At 39.5% G+C, this 16,059-nt stretch overlaps 1 protein-coding gene across 2 annotated transcripts; it reads right to left on the bottom strand.

The window, feature by feature from the left end:
* Positions 1–184: 184 nt before the first annotated feature.
* LOC135476100 (cytochrome P450 3A24-like) lies at positions 185–15,353 on the bottom strand. Of its 2 annotated transcripts, XM_064755997.1 has the most exons (14): positions 15,219–15,353; positions 11,354–11,450; positions 9,551–9,603; positions 8,550–8,646; positions 7,666–7,791; positions 7,002–7,090; positions 6,453–6,604; positions 5,955–6,079; positions 4,881–5,022; positions 3,828–3,985; positions 2,935–3,026; positions 2,237–2,374; positions 1,310–1,469; positions 185–618 (listed from the first exon to the last, which is right to left on the bottom strand). In XM_064755997.1, the coding sequence occupies exons 1-14, from the start codon at positions 15,290–15,292 to the stop codon at positions 538–540; spliced, it is 1,584 nt and encodes a 527-aa protein (XP_064612067.1). In that variant the 5' UTR covers positions 15,293–15,353; the 3' UTR covers positions 185–537. The 2 variants fall into 2 exon arrangements, with proteins under 2 accessions (XP_064612067.1, XP_064612069.1); XM_064755999.1 differs by lacking the exon at positions 15,219–15,353 and having other exon boundaries at positions 11,311–11,385.
* Positions 15,354–16,059: the final 706 nt, after the last annotated feature.

Genomic DNA, 16,059 nt, shown 5'->3' with positions numbered 1-16,059 from the left:
ACACCATGCAAATGAATACGTAATTAAGCCGTTCGATTTACGCCCTCGCATGTAGTCCATGTGTTTAAAAGGTGTCATTGGTAGTAACTACATAATAACTATGATGATCTGTTGCAACAGCTTACAGAACAAAGCGTGACGGTCTTTAAATTTGTCAGAGGCAAGAACTGTGACAAGAAGAGCGTGACGGTATATATTTATTGAAAAATATTACATAGGAATTCTGAAAAAGGAAACCAAAAATATGTGCACGTGATTAGCATATACAGATCATTAAGACAACTTATTGCTTTAAAACGACGATTGTGTGTTATAATTTGGCCTACTACATGTAACGTACTTCGTATTTGAACAAGGAGACCTATCTTTTCATGTTTTCAAACGTAGCTTTGTATGTACAAAAGCTAAAACCTAGCTACATTAAACATTCATATTTCTGGACAGCTGAACAAATTTTAAAAAATGTTCAAACAGTATTTATATATGATGCACACATGAAATCGAAGGACAGCCAGATGCACGTGGGCGCTGGTTCAGTTACTGTCGTTTTTCGACCGTTACCCAGACGCCATTCTTCTTGTCCGCCAAAAATGCTGTGGTACCTAAATCCAGAGGAACCTTCAAAACAGATAAATCTCAAAGATGAACCTATCTCACCCAGTCCAGTCACACTGGCTTCGTTTTAATGGCTTCATGCGTATTATGTCTATAATAAAGCCTCAATTAGATGCACTGTCAAAGACAATCTTTTTTCACTAGTACATTTTGAAACCTATCCTCATTCTTCTAAAATTTGGGACATTTATTAGAAGTGTTCAAAGTAGAATATTACAATTCTTTACCAGTCTGGTAAAATAAAGGCATGAGTATGTTGTTCATTTGATGGTATAACCATGTGAGAAAAAAGAAACCCAATATTCCTACTAGAATTACATATATATCGGCTAAAAGGGGCAGATCAGGTGTCCCAAATTTTAGAAGAAACAGCGTATAGCCGCCATTTTTTAATACTTCAGTTTTGCTGTGTCCGCAGTCAGAGATGACAAACAAAAAAGGTCAAGCCCCCACTTTCGATGTTACGAACATACGCGGTTGTACAGTCATTTAATCTTACAGGTTAATACAAAAAGGATAATCAAAAATTAAACCGAACGTAGTAGGTTAGGGCAAGGACACTCAGTTAGCCAAACAGCACTGACAGAAGAAATGCAGTTCTTCCTAGAAAATTCCTCCTCATAATTAATAATTCTATGCAATGTATTAAGCCTGATATTAACCATCCACTTTAACATATTGCCTTCTGACTTACCGTCTTGCTGTTTGGAACAAACTTGTAAGTTTGTAACAGTCGGACGAGTGCCATTTTGATTACAAAGTTAGCCAGTCTCATACCGATACAGTTCCGGGGGCCGTACCCAAAGGGAATCCACTGGAGAGGATGGTGGGCCATCTTGTTTTCTGGGCTGAACCTGAGTTGAAGAGTTAATGTGTCAAGATATACATGTCAAGCAAAGCATGATTAGCTATAACGACAAATCTCTAGGCTTTCTGATCATTTACGTGACTCTCAGCCTTTCCACTGTTCGCCCAGTCCCAGATCTTCATTTTATATTTTAGTGAATTTAAACACTATTCTAGTGCAACGACGACTTTGATTCTTCTGATATCCCCGGCCAAAAATAAATCGATCGACTGGCTGTTGACTTCAGATTTACCCAACGGCATCGATTGATTGGTAGACCTGGTGTCAGTATAATGTGAATAAATGAGGCTTCATGTTTGGTGTCTTCGGCCTGATACTTCAGTGGTGGCAGCACCTTGGTGAGACGAACTCAGTACAAAAAGACACAGTACATATACACATACACGCAGTCAACCCTCATCGCCATATGAGTGAATAATTATTAATACATACAAGAATGCCTCCCAAACAATAAACCAGTATTTAGAACAGCCACTAGCTCCGATTTTCGAGAGATCAACGCGCCCAAACACGCATTTCATGTACTGGCGAATTTCTCTATGAACAATGATATGACATAATAACGAAATGTTTTTCAAAAGATTTTAAGCAGTGTTGGAAAAACATGGATGATCCAAGTTAACATGACATGAATCCTTTCGCTCAGGAATGTAAAATGAAACTATGTATATAATCAAGTATATATCATACAGGAAATGAATGCAAATGGCAATGCCAGCGTGCAAAACACAAGTCTTAACGACCAAGCGTTACCTTTGCGGGTCAAAAGTCTCCGGGTCGGGCCAGATGTCTGGGTCATGATGAATAAGGTAGACGGGGATCCCCACTGTAATTCCAGCGGGAATGAACTGGCCATTGATCTGGGTGTCACGTTTACATACTCTGTCCATTCTACACAGAAACAGATGTACCAAACTGTTCACACCGTTATGCTGCTGGTATGATGAAAGTAAATGCTCAACGAATCTGCTCATTAACTATAAAGGTATTACCATGGAATTATATCGCAATTTAATGATCAGCGAAACATAACGAAACTTTGATATTGTAATGATGTGTTTTACTGGATATCAGATCGCCAATCATCATAATTTTATATTTGTTTTTACAGTTTTGAGAATTCGATGTATTTCTTATCCTTGAGTACGGCGTTAATCATCAATGAAATAAAGAAATCATTTCTTACCCTATCCTGCGGCGCAAAACACCAGTCAAATAAATAAATAAATCATTTCTTACCCTTGAGTACGGCGTAAAACACCAATCAAATATATAAATAAATCATTTCTTACCCTTGAGTGCGGTATAAAACACCAATCAGATAAATAAATAAATCATTTCTTACCCTTGAGTGCGGCGTAAAACACCAGTCAGATAAAGAAATAAATCATTTCTGGCCCTTGCATACGGCGTAAAACACTTATGAAATAAATAAATAAATCATTTCATACCTGCCAGCAGGTGGTATCATTCTCAAGGTCTCCGTAATGACCATCTCTAGGTAAGGCAAATTGTTCACGGTCTCGTATGACGGGGATTTACCCTGTATATAAGAAGAATAAGGCAGCGTACAAAGACATGCGTGGGGCATGCGTATAACGAGCGCCAGCTGTACGCAGCATTCCTTCTCATTTAGCCAAGGTTCACATTTACAGGAACGCTTGTTTATGTGCATTTATTCGAAGACACGCGGACACTCATTAATGGCTCATTGAATACATGTGAATAGCATTAGTTTGGCTACCCGCACTTGGTGGGTGTGTTGACGTGGAATTGTGACACAAACGAAGAGTTTCATATCGGTCTTTTTTCAGATGTGGTTCATCTTAGTTTTGATTTTACTACACAATCACTCATGATGCAGCGAACTTAGACTTAAGTCAACATTTTAATCGTTAAATTTGGTATTTTCCCCTCCGTTCTTTTAGCAGAAATTTGCTGCACAATAACTTAACTAGAATTCACGTTGTCAAGCAATATTTTGACTTTGTTACATCAGAAATAACAATTTTGAAATGATTTGAAATTTGGTTTTGTCGTTCGCACATAATAAGGTTTATGTACAACTGAAGACCTCATGGACACCAAATATATTCTCAAAAAGAAAAATAATGTGTACCATTCTGTACATACGTGGTGGGTAGCTCAAATCAAAATGTGTACAAGGTGCACACAATTCTCTACGAGTTTGAAGTGTACAAGCACAAACACAAGGATGGTGTACACAAAGTACACATTACGTGAATCTGTAGTCCCATTTAATTTGTACACAATTGCCCTGCGTGAGCACAGTATACAGTATCATCGCACTACGATGGAATTAGAACGCAACAGATCACCTTACATCAGGAAAATGTTCATCAATAGCAGACACCAGCCTGTCTTGACAGTCCGGATTTAAGGCCAGGAAGTACAAGGCGTGTGCTAATGTCGTAGCCGTCGTTTCATATCCGGCCGAAAAGAACGTGATCGCCGCGGCCAATATTTCCGAATTAGTCAAACCTATTTGGACAATACAATATACAAATATTTATATGAATATTCCCTTTCAATAAGAATTAGGTCAAAGGGAGAAATGTGTCAAGCTCTCTTGTAAGACAGCATGATTGATTTTCATGTATAAACAAATATATATCATGTATAAGCGCAACATTTGCGGAAATAAAACTCCACGGAGCTTACCCAATCCCAACTAAGTTATAAAGTTATATTGATGACGGTTGAAGACAAATAATAGAAAATAAATGTTATACGATATTTTTAAGAAAAAAAAAAACAAAAAAAAAAAACAAGATATGCGGTATCCATATATGCCACGGTGCGAACAATACATAATAGGCATACATGTATATTGCAGCTGTTTTAGTTCTGATTTAAGCAGAGATGTAGAAATAATACTCCTGATATAGTTTTGAAGAGCGTTGTTGTGAACTTACTGTACTAAGTGTCTAGTTAAATGTGCATTCGACCAGCAGTTTAATATAAGTAAGTGTTCTGTATAATATGCAAAACTAAAACGGTTTTAACGCCAGAGTAACTGTTCCTTAAATGATGAAGTTGTTTAAGTCTTCAGTCAGGATCAGTCAACTCCCTGAGGTCAGGAATTTTTATTTTACTGTAAATAGTTGTCTTAGGTTGTTGGTGTTAAATATCAAACCTAATTTCAGGAATGTATAACATCAAAAGCTTTGACAAAGTCGGACTTCAGTCTGAGCTAGGTTTGTGATCAACGGAAACATTGTTCTGAAATGTCTTTGTAGAATCGCAACGCTGAGCAATAATTAACAACTCTATTTAATAATAATATTATATTTCTTCAGATTCATCTTGACTCCGTCGGCTTAGTACAATCTTGAGTTGTGTCTTAGTTTTTGAAAGGAACAATAACCAATATTACCCTTCCCCTTTCGCTTGTCCACCCAAGGCCCATTAAGGTTGACGGTGTCGTCTTTCGTATCTCCAGCGTCATCGTCGTCGACTACGCATGACTGTGCTTGTTTCTCCGCGGTAATCATCAGCTCCAGGAAGTCATTGAACTTCTAAAAAGGGGATGAAAGGTTTAATGAAAGAGTCTTCGTTCTGTAGTGAGATTATCTTGGGTCTCGAAATAGACGCAAACATGGCCCAGTTTCAGATTAATCGGATTCCCATTAGTCTAATTTGCGTACAGCATCCAGCGTAATAATTGTTTTCCTCTAATATATTTTTATTGTTTATTTTGCACCAAGAATTTTGCTCCAATATAACAGAAACCTATGATAAATGACAGTTATCAAGTGCTTATCTGACACTTTCCAATGATGAATTCTCCAGAATATTCTGCTACTGTGATAGGAAAATGTACATACAATGTCAATATAAGTGTTTTATTTTTAAACATAAGTCTGTTACAGTTTAGAAACGTGTGGTGGTCTTTATTCAAACGAGCTGCATTTAGTGATTAAAGAGATATGTTTATTATAATACACATGGGAAATTTTTTCGTGGTAAAAATGTGATATATACACAGTAGCAAGCATTTCTACATATTCATCAGCTTTTTAAACTTAATATAAAATGAAGTCAAATTTACTGCACTGTTTGTGTTTATTGATAGCACCCTTCACGTTACTATATAAGCATTTCACATGTGCACTAAATATCTAACGACCAGGGAACCTTTCACCAATGTGGTCGCTGTGAATTCAAGCTCAGCTCATGCTGGCTTCCTCTCCGCCCCTACGTAGCAAGTCAAATATTCTTCAGTCCGGCGAAAAACACCAATGAAATAAAACACCAATAAAAAATAACTATAATACACAGATCTCTTTTGTTACTAAACACAGTAAACACCAGGACGCATTTCTAAACTGTAACAGAAATGAGTTTAAAAACGATACAATTTTTTGGTTTATTGCAAGGCTAAAGTGATTGGTCTATTAATTGCCCTTCACCGCTTCGTTTTGTAATGTATAAATCTTTATACATGTACCCCAGGATTTTTTCGTCTTTCTTCTAGGGCTTGGGACAACACTTTCCTGAAATAGTCTACCGCATCACTCGGTAACAAGCTAATCTTCAGAATTTCTAACAGAGGCGTCACACATGGTAATAAAACTGTGAACAGAAAGACAATGGACATTAAAAACCCTTCTCAACTGACACAATTGTGTATCAGAATTATATACAAGAAAGAGTGAAGATATACCTGCTTGTTTTTCCCCTCCACGTAATTTCACTCTCTCCACGCTACTCTCGTAATTGTGTTGTCAGAGGTATTTGCCAATACATGTTCAAAGGTTATGCCTATGTCTATCACAAAGAAATAATAGAAATAAAGAAAAAAAGATGGTTTGAAAGAAATGTATCCATCATCTTCCAGCTTACGGACGCGCGGCTAGATGCATTTAGCTCTGTATCCCCGTTAATAGATAGCGTATTTATCCAAAATGTGAAATGAAAAAGAAGCGTTAGATGCAAGAACACTTACGCAAGATCAGGAAAATCGGCTTGAAAATCGAAATTTCGAAGAATTTGTTGGCATTTGTTACAAAGGGCGAGTCGTGGAGAGCTCCTTGCGCATCCAGGTCAATGCCAAACCCGGTAGATGCAATGACACTCATGGTATAAGCACCTGTGTATCTGTAATAAATGGTAAATTTCGTGGGCATAGCACAAACAACTAATGCATAAAGAGTAAAACCAGAGCAGCGACGATGGTAAAACGTTTGGCAAATTGTCCAGCATAACCGCTGAAATTCGACCTATTATTAATTTACCTCAGATATAGTTTTATTCTAACCATTCATGAAAATGCCTAAAAAGTGGCAACTTATACACCCCACTACCGCCGTGATAAGCAGAATAGAGATGATAAAAAAGTGCAGGTATGTTTATTACAATTAACTGGACGATTCTGGAGTGGCCTAAAGGATGTTAATTAAAGTTACCAGTGTTATCTGTCTGTTACATGCATTTGAATGTGTTATGGAATAATTGCATAACTGCAATTTTTGTGTGTGCAGAGCTTGTTACTTACTGCCTTATGTCCACTGGCTCTTTATTTGCTGCTTTTGTCTCCAGCACTTTAACAAGAGAATCTACAGCTTTACAAATGAGGCCACTCATCTGAAACATAGATTGTAGAAAGGGAGAGTCTATGCGGTTAGTTTGGTACGCATACACAAACACATACTAGTATAGCGCAAACAGACACTTCATATTTGTTTTAACGTTCACGAGATACGAAAGTTTGAAACCGTAAAATCGATCGCCTAAAACATAGATTGTGTTGAACAGGAAATATGAATACCACATGAGTGTGAAGTGAAAAGGGTAACACGAAAGGAGATTGCCTTTGCCACTATTCAAGGCAATAAATCACAGACCACTGTTCAGTACTATTTTCAGTACATTAATGTTGTATAAGGTAATATTTTCTTCAGCCCAAAGTTAGACTATACACTTGTTTAACAAAAAGTATGATATTTAAGACAATGCATGAAATTCACTGGGATTTGTACCCTGCATGTAGCCTGTAATAGTAGCTTTTAATACATATGGATATTTGCAGGTATACCTTTGCCGTCGCTTTCATTCCTCAGGGGACTACATATTACATCGGTTTGGAACTGAATAATGAAATAATGAGTTCACCAAGTCGGTGTAGTCATCATGACAGGATTGTGTGACTGAGCTTGTACCTGTTTTAATTTCCCTCCACTGAATGTCGGGGTAAGCGTGTTTCTGTTATGTCTCCAGGCATCGTCCGATAAGTTGATGAGGAACTGGGAATTTGGAGGGTTGTCACGATCACCGACCCCGAGCGTCTGAATAAAATGAACATGCAATGGTACATGAATGTTTATGTATTTTATTCGTGGTGTACAAAAGACTACAGCACAGGAAGTTAAGACAGGGCAGTGACGACAGTGTGGTAGTTAACACGACAATGGTCAAACGAATCCAGTGAATTCGCCACGGTGCCCATTTACCTACTTTCGGCCATTGTTCTAACTATTCATACAAATACTAGCAACTTAAACGCCTCTTAGCGCTAGAACATGGGATATAACATCGTACTTCTGATATACATTTGTTTTATTTATTTGATTGGTATTTTAGCCATACTCAAGACTATTTCACTTATACGACGGCGGCCAGCATTATGGTGGGAGAAAACGGGGCAGAGCCCGGGGGAAACCCACGACCATCCGCAGGGTGCTGCCAGACCTTCCCACTTACGGCGGGAGAGGAAGCCAGCATGAGCTGGACTTGAACCCACAGCGACCACATTAGTGAGAGGTGCCTGTGTCATAACGCTGCGCTAGCGCGCCAACCAACTGAACCACGACCCCCCCCCTCCCTCTGAAATACATTTACTTTAGAAAATAAAACATCTTTCAAGTAGCATTGCAGAGACATATTCATCTTGCATGTTTTAAGTTTTATTTTATAACAATGTACACCAACGATTTTTTAATTGTCTCTTTCGGCACAATTAGAAAGACGGACAATGGCAGAGTAAATGGAGCAATCTTCCAGCTCAAGGGGTTGCTGGCTATCAATTCGCCTGACATTTCCTTACCCGTCTGTTAGTAAAGTTGTTAAATTCCTTGACGGTTACTTTCTTCAACATGTCCAGATCAGCAATCACTAGGACTGGAAAACGGCCCTCGTGAATCCTAAGGAGAAAGTAACACATGTAGTCAATGTTTAATATCAAGAGCTTCGGTTGACCTGTTCGAACAGGCAATCGTCATTAGATCGAACAAAACTACGAAGCTATGTCAAACAGGATAATTTCTCTTAATGTATTTTACCTCGTAACGTTTATTACAACACAACGCAGACATTACCACAATAGTGCTAATATAAGGGTCATGTCCAACATTCGTTTACCATTCGTAGTCCGTAAAGGGCGTTCGAAGTCGATAATCGCAAGATCCATTTCCAAAACATGTCGGCTCCCAAAGACAAAGGTATGTAAGAAATTATACGAATAGGAAATAAAGCCGGTAACACACAAGGGAGAAGCGCTCATCAGTTTTCAATGATGCCGGGCAGACAGCGGATATCCAAGGCATGAATTCCATATCAAAGTTCAAATTCGTAGTTCATAATTGAGTTCCAGGTCAAATAACAATTAAACAAGGTTTCTCAGTCGCGCTTTGATTGCAACTGTTCATAAAGGCATCATGGCTGCCTTTACGGCCCCTAGTCCCAGGTTAAGCGGTATTAGATACAGTTTGAAAATGACGAGCGTCGCAGACCTTAGCCGAACAGACTGTGATTCAAAAGTAATGGACGATTACGTCTTTCCTGTTAATATGTAAGGATCTCATACTACAAGAGGCGCCATCTATGACGTTACACATGACATGCTGGTCTGTATAAAAGCTGCCTACAGGATAGACGGTTACATTCGGCAACCATGGCCATCTATGTTGTTAAGTACCAGGTACAGGCTAAGTTGATAGCAACCACCATGACAGCATGACGGTGTCTCATATCTCATGGTAGTTACAATCAGCTCAGCCTACGAAAGCATTGTGGAACAGTCCATATCAGGTATCTCGTTAGACTTACCCGAATATTCGTCCGTACTTTTTGAAGAACCCCATTTCAGTCTTGACGAATCCCTTGTGAACAGACAAGTTTGGGATAGGTACAATACAATTACCTCAAGTCAAAACACAATGACAAGCAAAACACCAAACTCAACTTTATGCAAATTTTTGCGTATTGTCCAATATAATAACCTGTTACAAATCTGTTTGGTTCCGTCCCTATGGACAATATACAGATTAATCACCTCAGTCCATAGTAATCAAAAAAGAGAGTTTTTCTTTATCGTGGAACAATGCGGCAATAAAAATTTGAGTTATGTAATGTTCTGTTGACTTTTTAGGCACTTGCAATTTAGGACTTAACGGAGAAGAATGCATAAAATTGATGTAAATGTCAGATGAAAGAGAGCGAAAAGTAATTTCTAAAGATGCCCCTTAATATGTTTTTCGTGTTTTTCTTTCAGGAAAGAAAAATATTTGAAAATATTCGTGTATGGTGGGTATTTGGGACTACCTGTTGGTATATGTCGTCATTGCATAATAACGTTCTAAATAAGGATGTGTTGCGTGTCTAATAACTATTTAAATGAAAATTTGCTGTTTATATCCAAACACAAGCATTTCCTGTGAATTATGATATATATGAATATATTAAACATATAAATTTGATTAAAATTCAGGCCAAACTCATTTGTTGTCTGAAAGGTCACAATTCTAGCACAAGTATATTTACTAAACATGCATTACATATTGCATCACAGCATTATTAAGACAATATATACCAAGAGGTGGTCCCAAATACCAACCATAAAAGTGTTTTCAAATGTCTTTTTCTAATTAAAGAAAAGCTGGAAAAAACTGTTGAAGACAATATTTGTAATAGACTTCTCAAACTCTTTCATTCTGAACTTTACGTATTTTTGTTATTTTCTCCACGTTTAAGCTGATTAATAAAAACGAGGTGTTCAATTTCGTTCATAGGAATGTAGCAATGATTGGGTGACAATTGCATGTACCTGGTTAACTGCATATAAATCTTGTTAACATTCATAAGTTCGAACCCCACTCCTGCGGGTTCACCTACGGCTATACGAAGGCGGTTTGTAAGGTAGTGGTCGAGTTGCTGTGATTTTCTTTGTCTCTGTCCGGTGTCCTTAGTGCATAACCCTTACTGTCCTCGTATCAGTGAAATATTCATGAGTACCGTCCTGAGTACGGCGTAATACACAAGTCGGCTGTGGTTACACTGTAGCGTGCTGGTGCAGCACAATGACTCAGGAGCGTCTCCTCAATGAGTGAGTGAGTGAGTGAGTGAGTGCTGCTTCACTAAGACGCCTTACCGAAGGTAAGTAAGCTGTCCCGCCCGAGACATTATACTGATACGGGTCAACCAGTCATTGCACTATCCTCTTCATGCCGAACGCCAAGCGAGGAAGTTACAACTTTCTCTTTTAAAGTCTTAGATGTGACTGGACCCAGGATTGACCCTGGATCTACCGCTCCCGAAGAGGAAGCCTCTCACCAATGTGTTCGCGAGGAGTTCAGTGGTTCATTGTAGCTTTCTCTCTCGAGCTTGGGAAGGTCTGCCAGCGGATGACTGTCGGTTTTCCCCGGACTCTGGCAGGTTTTCTTCTACCACAACGTGGTGACCGTCGTATGAGCGAAATACTCTTCATAATGGCTTTAATCATCACGAAAATAAATAAATAAATAGTACAACAATCAAATAAAAACTTTCAAGTCCTAACACATTGCTTGGAAGCAATACACTGAACAAACCGATTGCTATTAAGCGATAGATCTTCTCTGTTATTCCATATACCATTTTCATGTACTCGTGCAGGTTTCCTACCACCGGCCATGGTTTGGGTCCCTTAACACCAATTTTCTCAAACACTCCAAAGTTTGCGGTGGAGTAACTACAAAACAAAACCAGAGAGGGATGTAATCAATAACATAAACTTGGACTAACTATCATTGTTCTTATGAGTCTATGTTTCAAAACATTGAGTTAGAAGACAAAGAAGAACTACTCGGCCTGGTCACGGATGAGTTATGAAAAGGCTTCATGCAGTCTTGTCACGCTTTGATGCACACTGTACGTCACCGACGATCAGCTAGACTCACCCTGAAGATGAGCTTTCTCCAAAGAAGACATGCATTGCCTCTGTGTATAGCATTTTTCCATGTACGTACATCGTAACAATCTGGTCACCAAGAACGGTTCCAAATCGCTTATAAAATGATCTTTGAGCACATGTTTCATTGACACGTGTGCGGGACTTGGTCAGGCTATTACAGTGATCTCAAGGAAACCATGCTGTAAGACGATTTGTCGTAGTTTGAAATACTTTCCGATCAATTGAGAAAAATAAAAGTTAGTATGAACGTAGATAAAATATGACGTTATTTACTAGTTGAGTTGGAGGTCGGAGGCATATTTTCAGAGAAATCCAGTGTTAGGAACTCCAAAAAGGACCCATTTGATTAACATTAGCACAACTGAGCAAATCAGGCTATTGCCTGTCTTTGACAGAGTGCTGATATAATTTCCGATCAGATTTCATGAAAAAAGATTACGCCAACCAAAGGAGCAAAATGAAAAGTGTATACACACGACGTTATTTGAGAGTCGGATGCGCGAATTCTGAGTTTTTGGAAGTTATGGAAGAGCTACTTGTACAATATTTTCCTCCCAGGGCATGCGCACATGCGGATAGAGCTCGGGGCTATCCAGCGTGAATGCACCCTATAGGCCTACACACCGTCTGATGGTCTAACCAAAGTCACAACATTGTCTTAAGGAAACTCCTCCTGGTACACAGTCGTGTTGCCTCTACACTTGCTATTTCCGAGGTTTAAACTTACGTGTACTTGTTGATAATAGATGAAAAGCAATTGTTGAATGTTTTGGGTGGAGTGGTATATTCTGTAAGACGGGTAGGAAGTTGGGGGTCACATGACCTTCCTTTCGCGTCTAAAACAAAATGGCTAGCCAATGTTAAAGCACTGGAGAAAAGGTCACGTTTTGCTATCTACCAGTAAGGTCTAGTTGTACAAAGTAACGTCACGAAAGCTCTGCAAAAATACTCAGACCATCTGGAAAGCCGAAAATTATACAAATCCAACGGATACAAGGTCGCGTACAGCCTTTACAAACATGTAAATTGTAATATTTAGGCCCTAGTGAATCTTACACAATAAGCTGATAAATTCATTAAATTCAGTAACTGTAGATCAACATTTGTAACCATATAGGCCCCATAATTCCTTTTTGAATTTTTTTCTTATTGCATAGAGGTCATAAAGGACGCTAATTATAGAACCATCAACAACTCACATGACTTTCATAGAAACTTTAATATTACACATCTACGTGTATTTCCTATTTTGTTCGCGTGATTGCAAGATCAAGACGGGAGCAAGTCCTTTCTTTGTCGTTTTGGTCTGTTTGTTCACCAGTATACAACGGCTTCAGCGTTCAATACATTTATTTATTCTAATGTCAACCAAAAACCACAAGCAGAAGTGTACAAACTTACAGGCGTTGTCGGAAAATGTCCGCGACATTGCCTCCAAATACCATGCTATGACCTTGTAATTATTGTATAATCCACGGTGTATTCAAACTGACCCGGTTATGGGTTCAAAGTCCACAGTTCGTGCCGGCATAACCGTGGGGAAAATACTGGGGCAAAACTATTGAAGAAAACTAGTACATGCTGACATATATAAACGAACAGTAATCGAGAGTGACAAAACCAGTGTGTTGGACAGACATAAATACAGCGTAAAATGCAGAGTGTGTGAGATAAAGAAAAAACTAAACCGACGTAAGTAAAGATCATTATCTTATATCATGAGCACAATAAATTGCAGAACAGGTTTTATTAAATAAACCGTACCGAGGTCAAATCAACCACATTGCCTCCAAATACCATGCCATGACCTTGTAAGTATTGTGCAATCCACGGTGTATTCAAACTGACCCGGTTATGGGTTCAAAGTCCACAGTTCGTGCCGGCATAACCGTGGGGAAAATACTCGGGTGCCTTCTTACATATACCAGAGTTGTCAAAAAAAAAACATAACGACGCTTGAGAGAGTATTTATTTGGAGATTGATACAATCATGCACTGAAGGGTTGCTTAACGTTTGTTTGGCGTTTAACATCAAAGCCGAAAGTATTTAACACACACGGGTGTGCTTCCCTACCTCCCAAATGAGCTCCTCCATTACCGCTAGTGTTCTCCCTCACCTTCTCAAGTGACCTCCTCCATTTTCGCTAGTGTGCCTCCCCACCTCCCCGAGTGAACTCTTTCATTTCCGCTGGTGTGCCCCCCCGCCCCCCGCCCCACCTGCCCGAGTGTACTGCTTCATTTCTGCTGGTGTGCTTCCCCGCCCCCCTAGTGTGTTACATTTTCGCTTGTGTGTTTCCCCACCACCCCGAATACACTCCTCCACATCATCAAGCTCCCCGAATGTGCTCCCCACCACGAGTGTGCTCTACGCCTCGAGTGCTCTACACCCTAAGTGTGTCCCTCAACCTCTCCGAGCTTGCTTGCCCACCTCTCCTAGTGCCATGCCTCACCTCCCCGAGTGTGCTCCCCATCGCCCCTAATGTGCACATCGCTGACTGCGCTTCCTTACTTCTCCTCCCCCATTTCCACATTTGCGCTCCCTTCCTCCCTCCGATGGTGTTCCCCCACCAATCCGAGAGTGCTCCATTTTCCCTGAGCGTGTTCCCTTACCTCCTGAGTGTGCTTAACAATCTCTCAGAGAAAGATTCATGACCTCCACGAATGTGCTCTTCAACCTACCCAAGTGTCCCCCCCCCACCCCACCACTTCCCAACTTCCACAATTCTCCTTCCTCATCTCCCAGAGTGTCACATAACGGCTGATTTGGATTCGAACTCGCAACCGCTTCACTAGCGATCTAACTGTGTTGTGTTTCAAGTCGAACGCAAGAAACATCAAGAGATATGGTGACCTCGCTCTTTCTCAACATATTATCCTTCTCAGGAAGGGTTTGTTTGTTCTGTAATGTTTGAGTAAAGAAGATCTATTCAAAAGATTTTCTCCAAGCTGTGTAAAGCAGAACCCAAACTGCTGTCCCACACACAAACTCTTATAATAAACATTTCAACAAAAAAAGAAACACACCCAAACTCGAAGTTTAAATGTAGTGGGAACGATTGTGTTACACGTTCAAGAGAGCAGGGGGCCTCCGTGGCTCAGTTGGTTAGCACGCTTGCGCAGCGTGATGACCCAGCACTCTCTCGCCAGTGCGGTCTCTCCGGCCGTAAGTGGGAAGGTCTGCCAACAACCTGCAGATGGCCGTGGGTTTCCCCCGGACTCTGCCCGGTTTCCACCCACCACAATGCTGACCGCTGTCATATAAGTGAAATATTCTTGAGTAATGCGTAAAACACCAATCAAATAAATGAATAAATCAATCAATAAATAAATAATTGTAACCGAATGTTTATTGCCTGAGTCATGCTAAAATGTATTTTGTTATTGTAGCAGATTATCACTCAAACAACAGACTGGAGAGTATAGTTCTACATAACTTTGATTTGCATGACTAAATTTCTTTTCTTATGCACATTCGAGAGTAAACATTATGGACACCAAGGTATAGATTGGAAAAACCGCTTGCATTACAATGCTTGTTGTACTTACAAATAGTATAAGGAGCACATCATCGTCAGAATAACAGCCCATATCGGTATGTCGATGAGGCCTAAAATATCCATATCGAATCTCTCATCGACTATGCCTGCAGAGGAACAAGACGAGCTTGTCTGGCCCGTTATGACCCTATCTGTGTCAGCATGTCTAGAGTTTAGCCTGTCTTGTTCGAACAAACACTGCACTACTTTGTACATTTGTCACGTCGACATGCTCGGTTCTCTGAGCCTGGAAAATGTATTATCTCGTAACTTTAATTCTACACAAATTACTTTTTATATGAGGCAAAATTTTGTCAAAATTGGATATTGGGCCACTTGCAGCATTTACTTGAAACTTCTCCAAAATCGAGTTCATCATGACAACCGAGCCTGACCCGGATAAATATTTGCATGAGTTTTGTTTGTGAAATAAAGACATACCACATATGCCCATATAATTGTGTCTCTTAAATTGCCCCCAGAGAAGTATTTTCTTTTTTAAAGCATTTCTTAGTCACTATTTAAAAATATAATGTATGTAATTAATATATTTTAATGAACTTTTGGTTTTCATGGCAACAAACTGTACCAGGTTGCTATGGATGACGTTCTCGCAATAGAAGCCATATACTGCATGGTGAAGGAAGTTCAAAGGAGGTGCGGCAATAAGCCGAAGATTCTTTTCTCGGTGACGCCCAAGCTGTAGACCTTTGCACTAAAACGAATTTCCAAAACACTTCTGTTAAAAACACCAATAATGCGCAGTTCATTGTGTTCTTTGCAATTTCATGAACATGTTTAAGCCGATGTTCTCTTTTAGTGTCATAATTATGTAATTGTCCTGATATATG

Source organism: Liolophura sinensis, chromosome 10, assembly GCF_032854445.1.
Source record: "Liolophura sinensis isolate JHLJ2023 chromosome 10, CUHK_Ljap_v2, whole genome shotgun sequence".
In the NCBI taxonomy this organism is placed as follows: domain Eukaryota; kingdom Metazoa; phylum Mollusca; class Polyplacophora; order Chitonida; family Chitonidae; genus Liolophura; species Liolophura sinensis.
This window is presented reverse-complemented; position numbering and strand designations above follow the sequence as displayed.

Bases quoted from the DNA above. Each gene is read 5' to 3' on its own strand.
- LOC135476100 (XM_064755997.1), bottom strand. From the start codon at position 15,292: ATGGATATTTTAGGCCTCATCGACATACCGATATGGGCTGTTATTCTG. The intron at 6,080-6,452 runs GTAAGTGTTCTT...TTCTGTTCACAG, and splicing joins GCCGATTTTCCTGATCTTGC to TTTTATTACCATGTGTGACG. The intron at 2,375-2,934 runs GTATGAAATGAT...GTTTCTGTGTAG, and splicing joins ATGATACCACCTGCTGGCAG to AATGGACAGAGTATGTAAAC.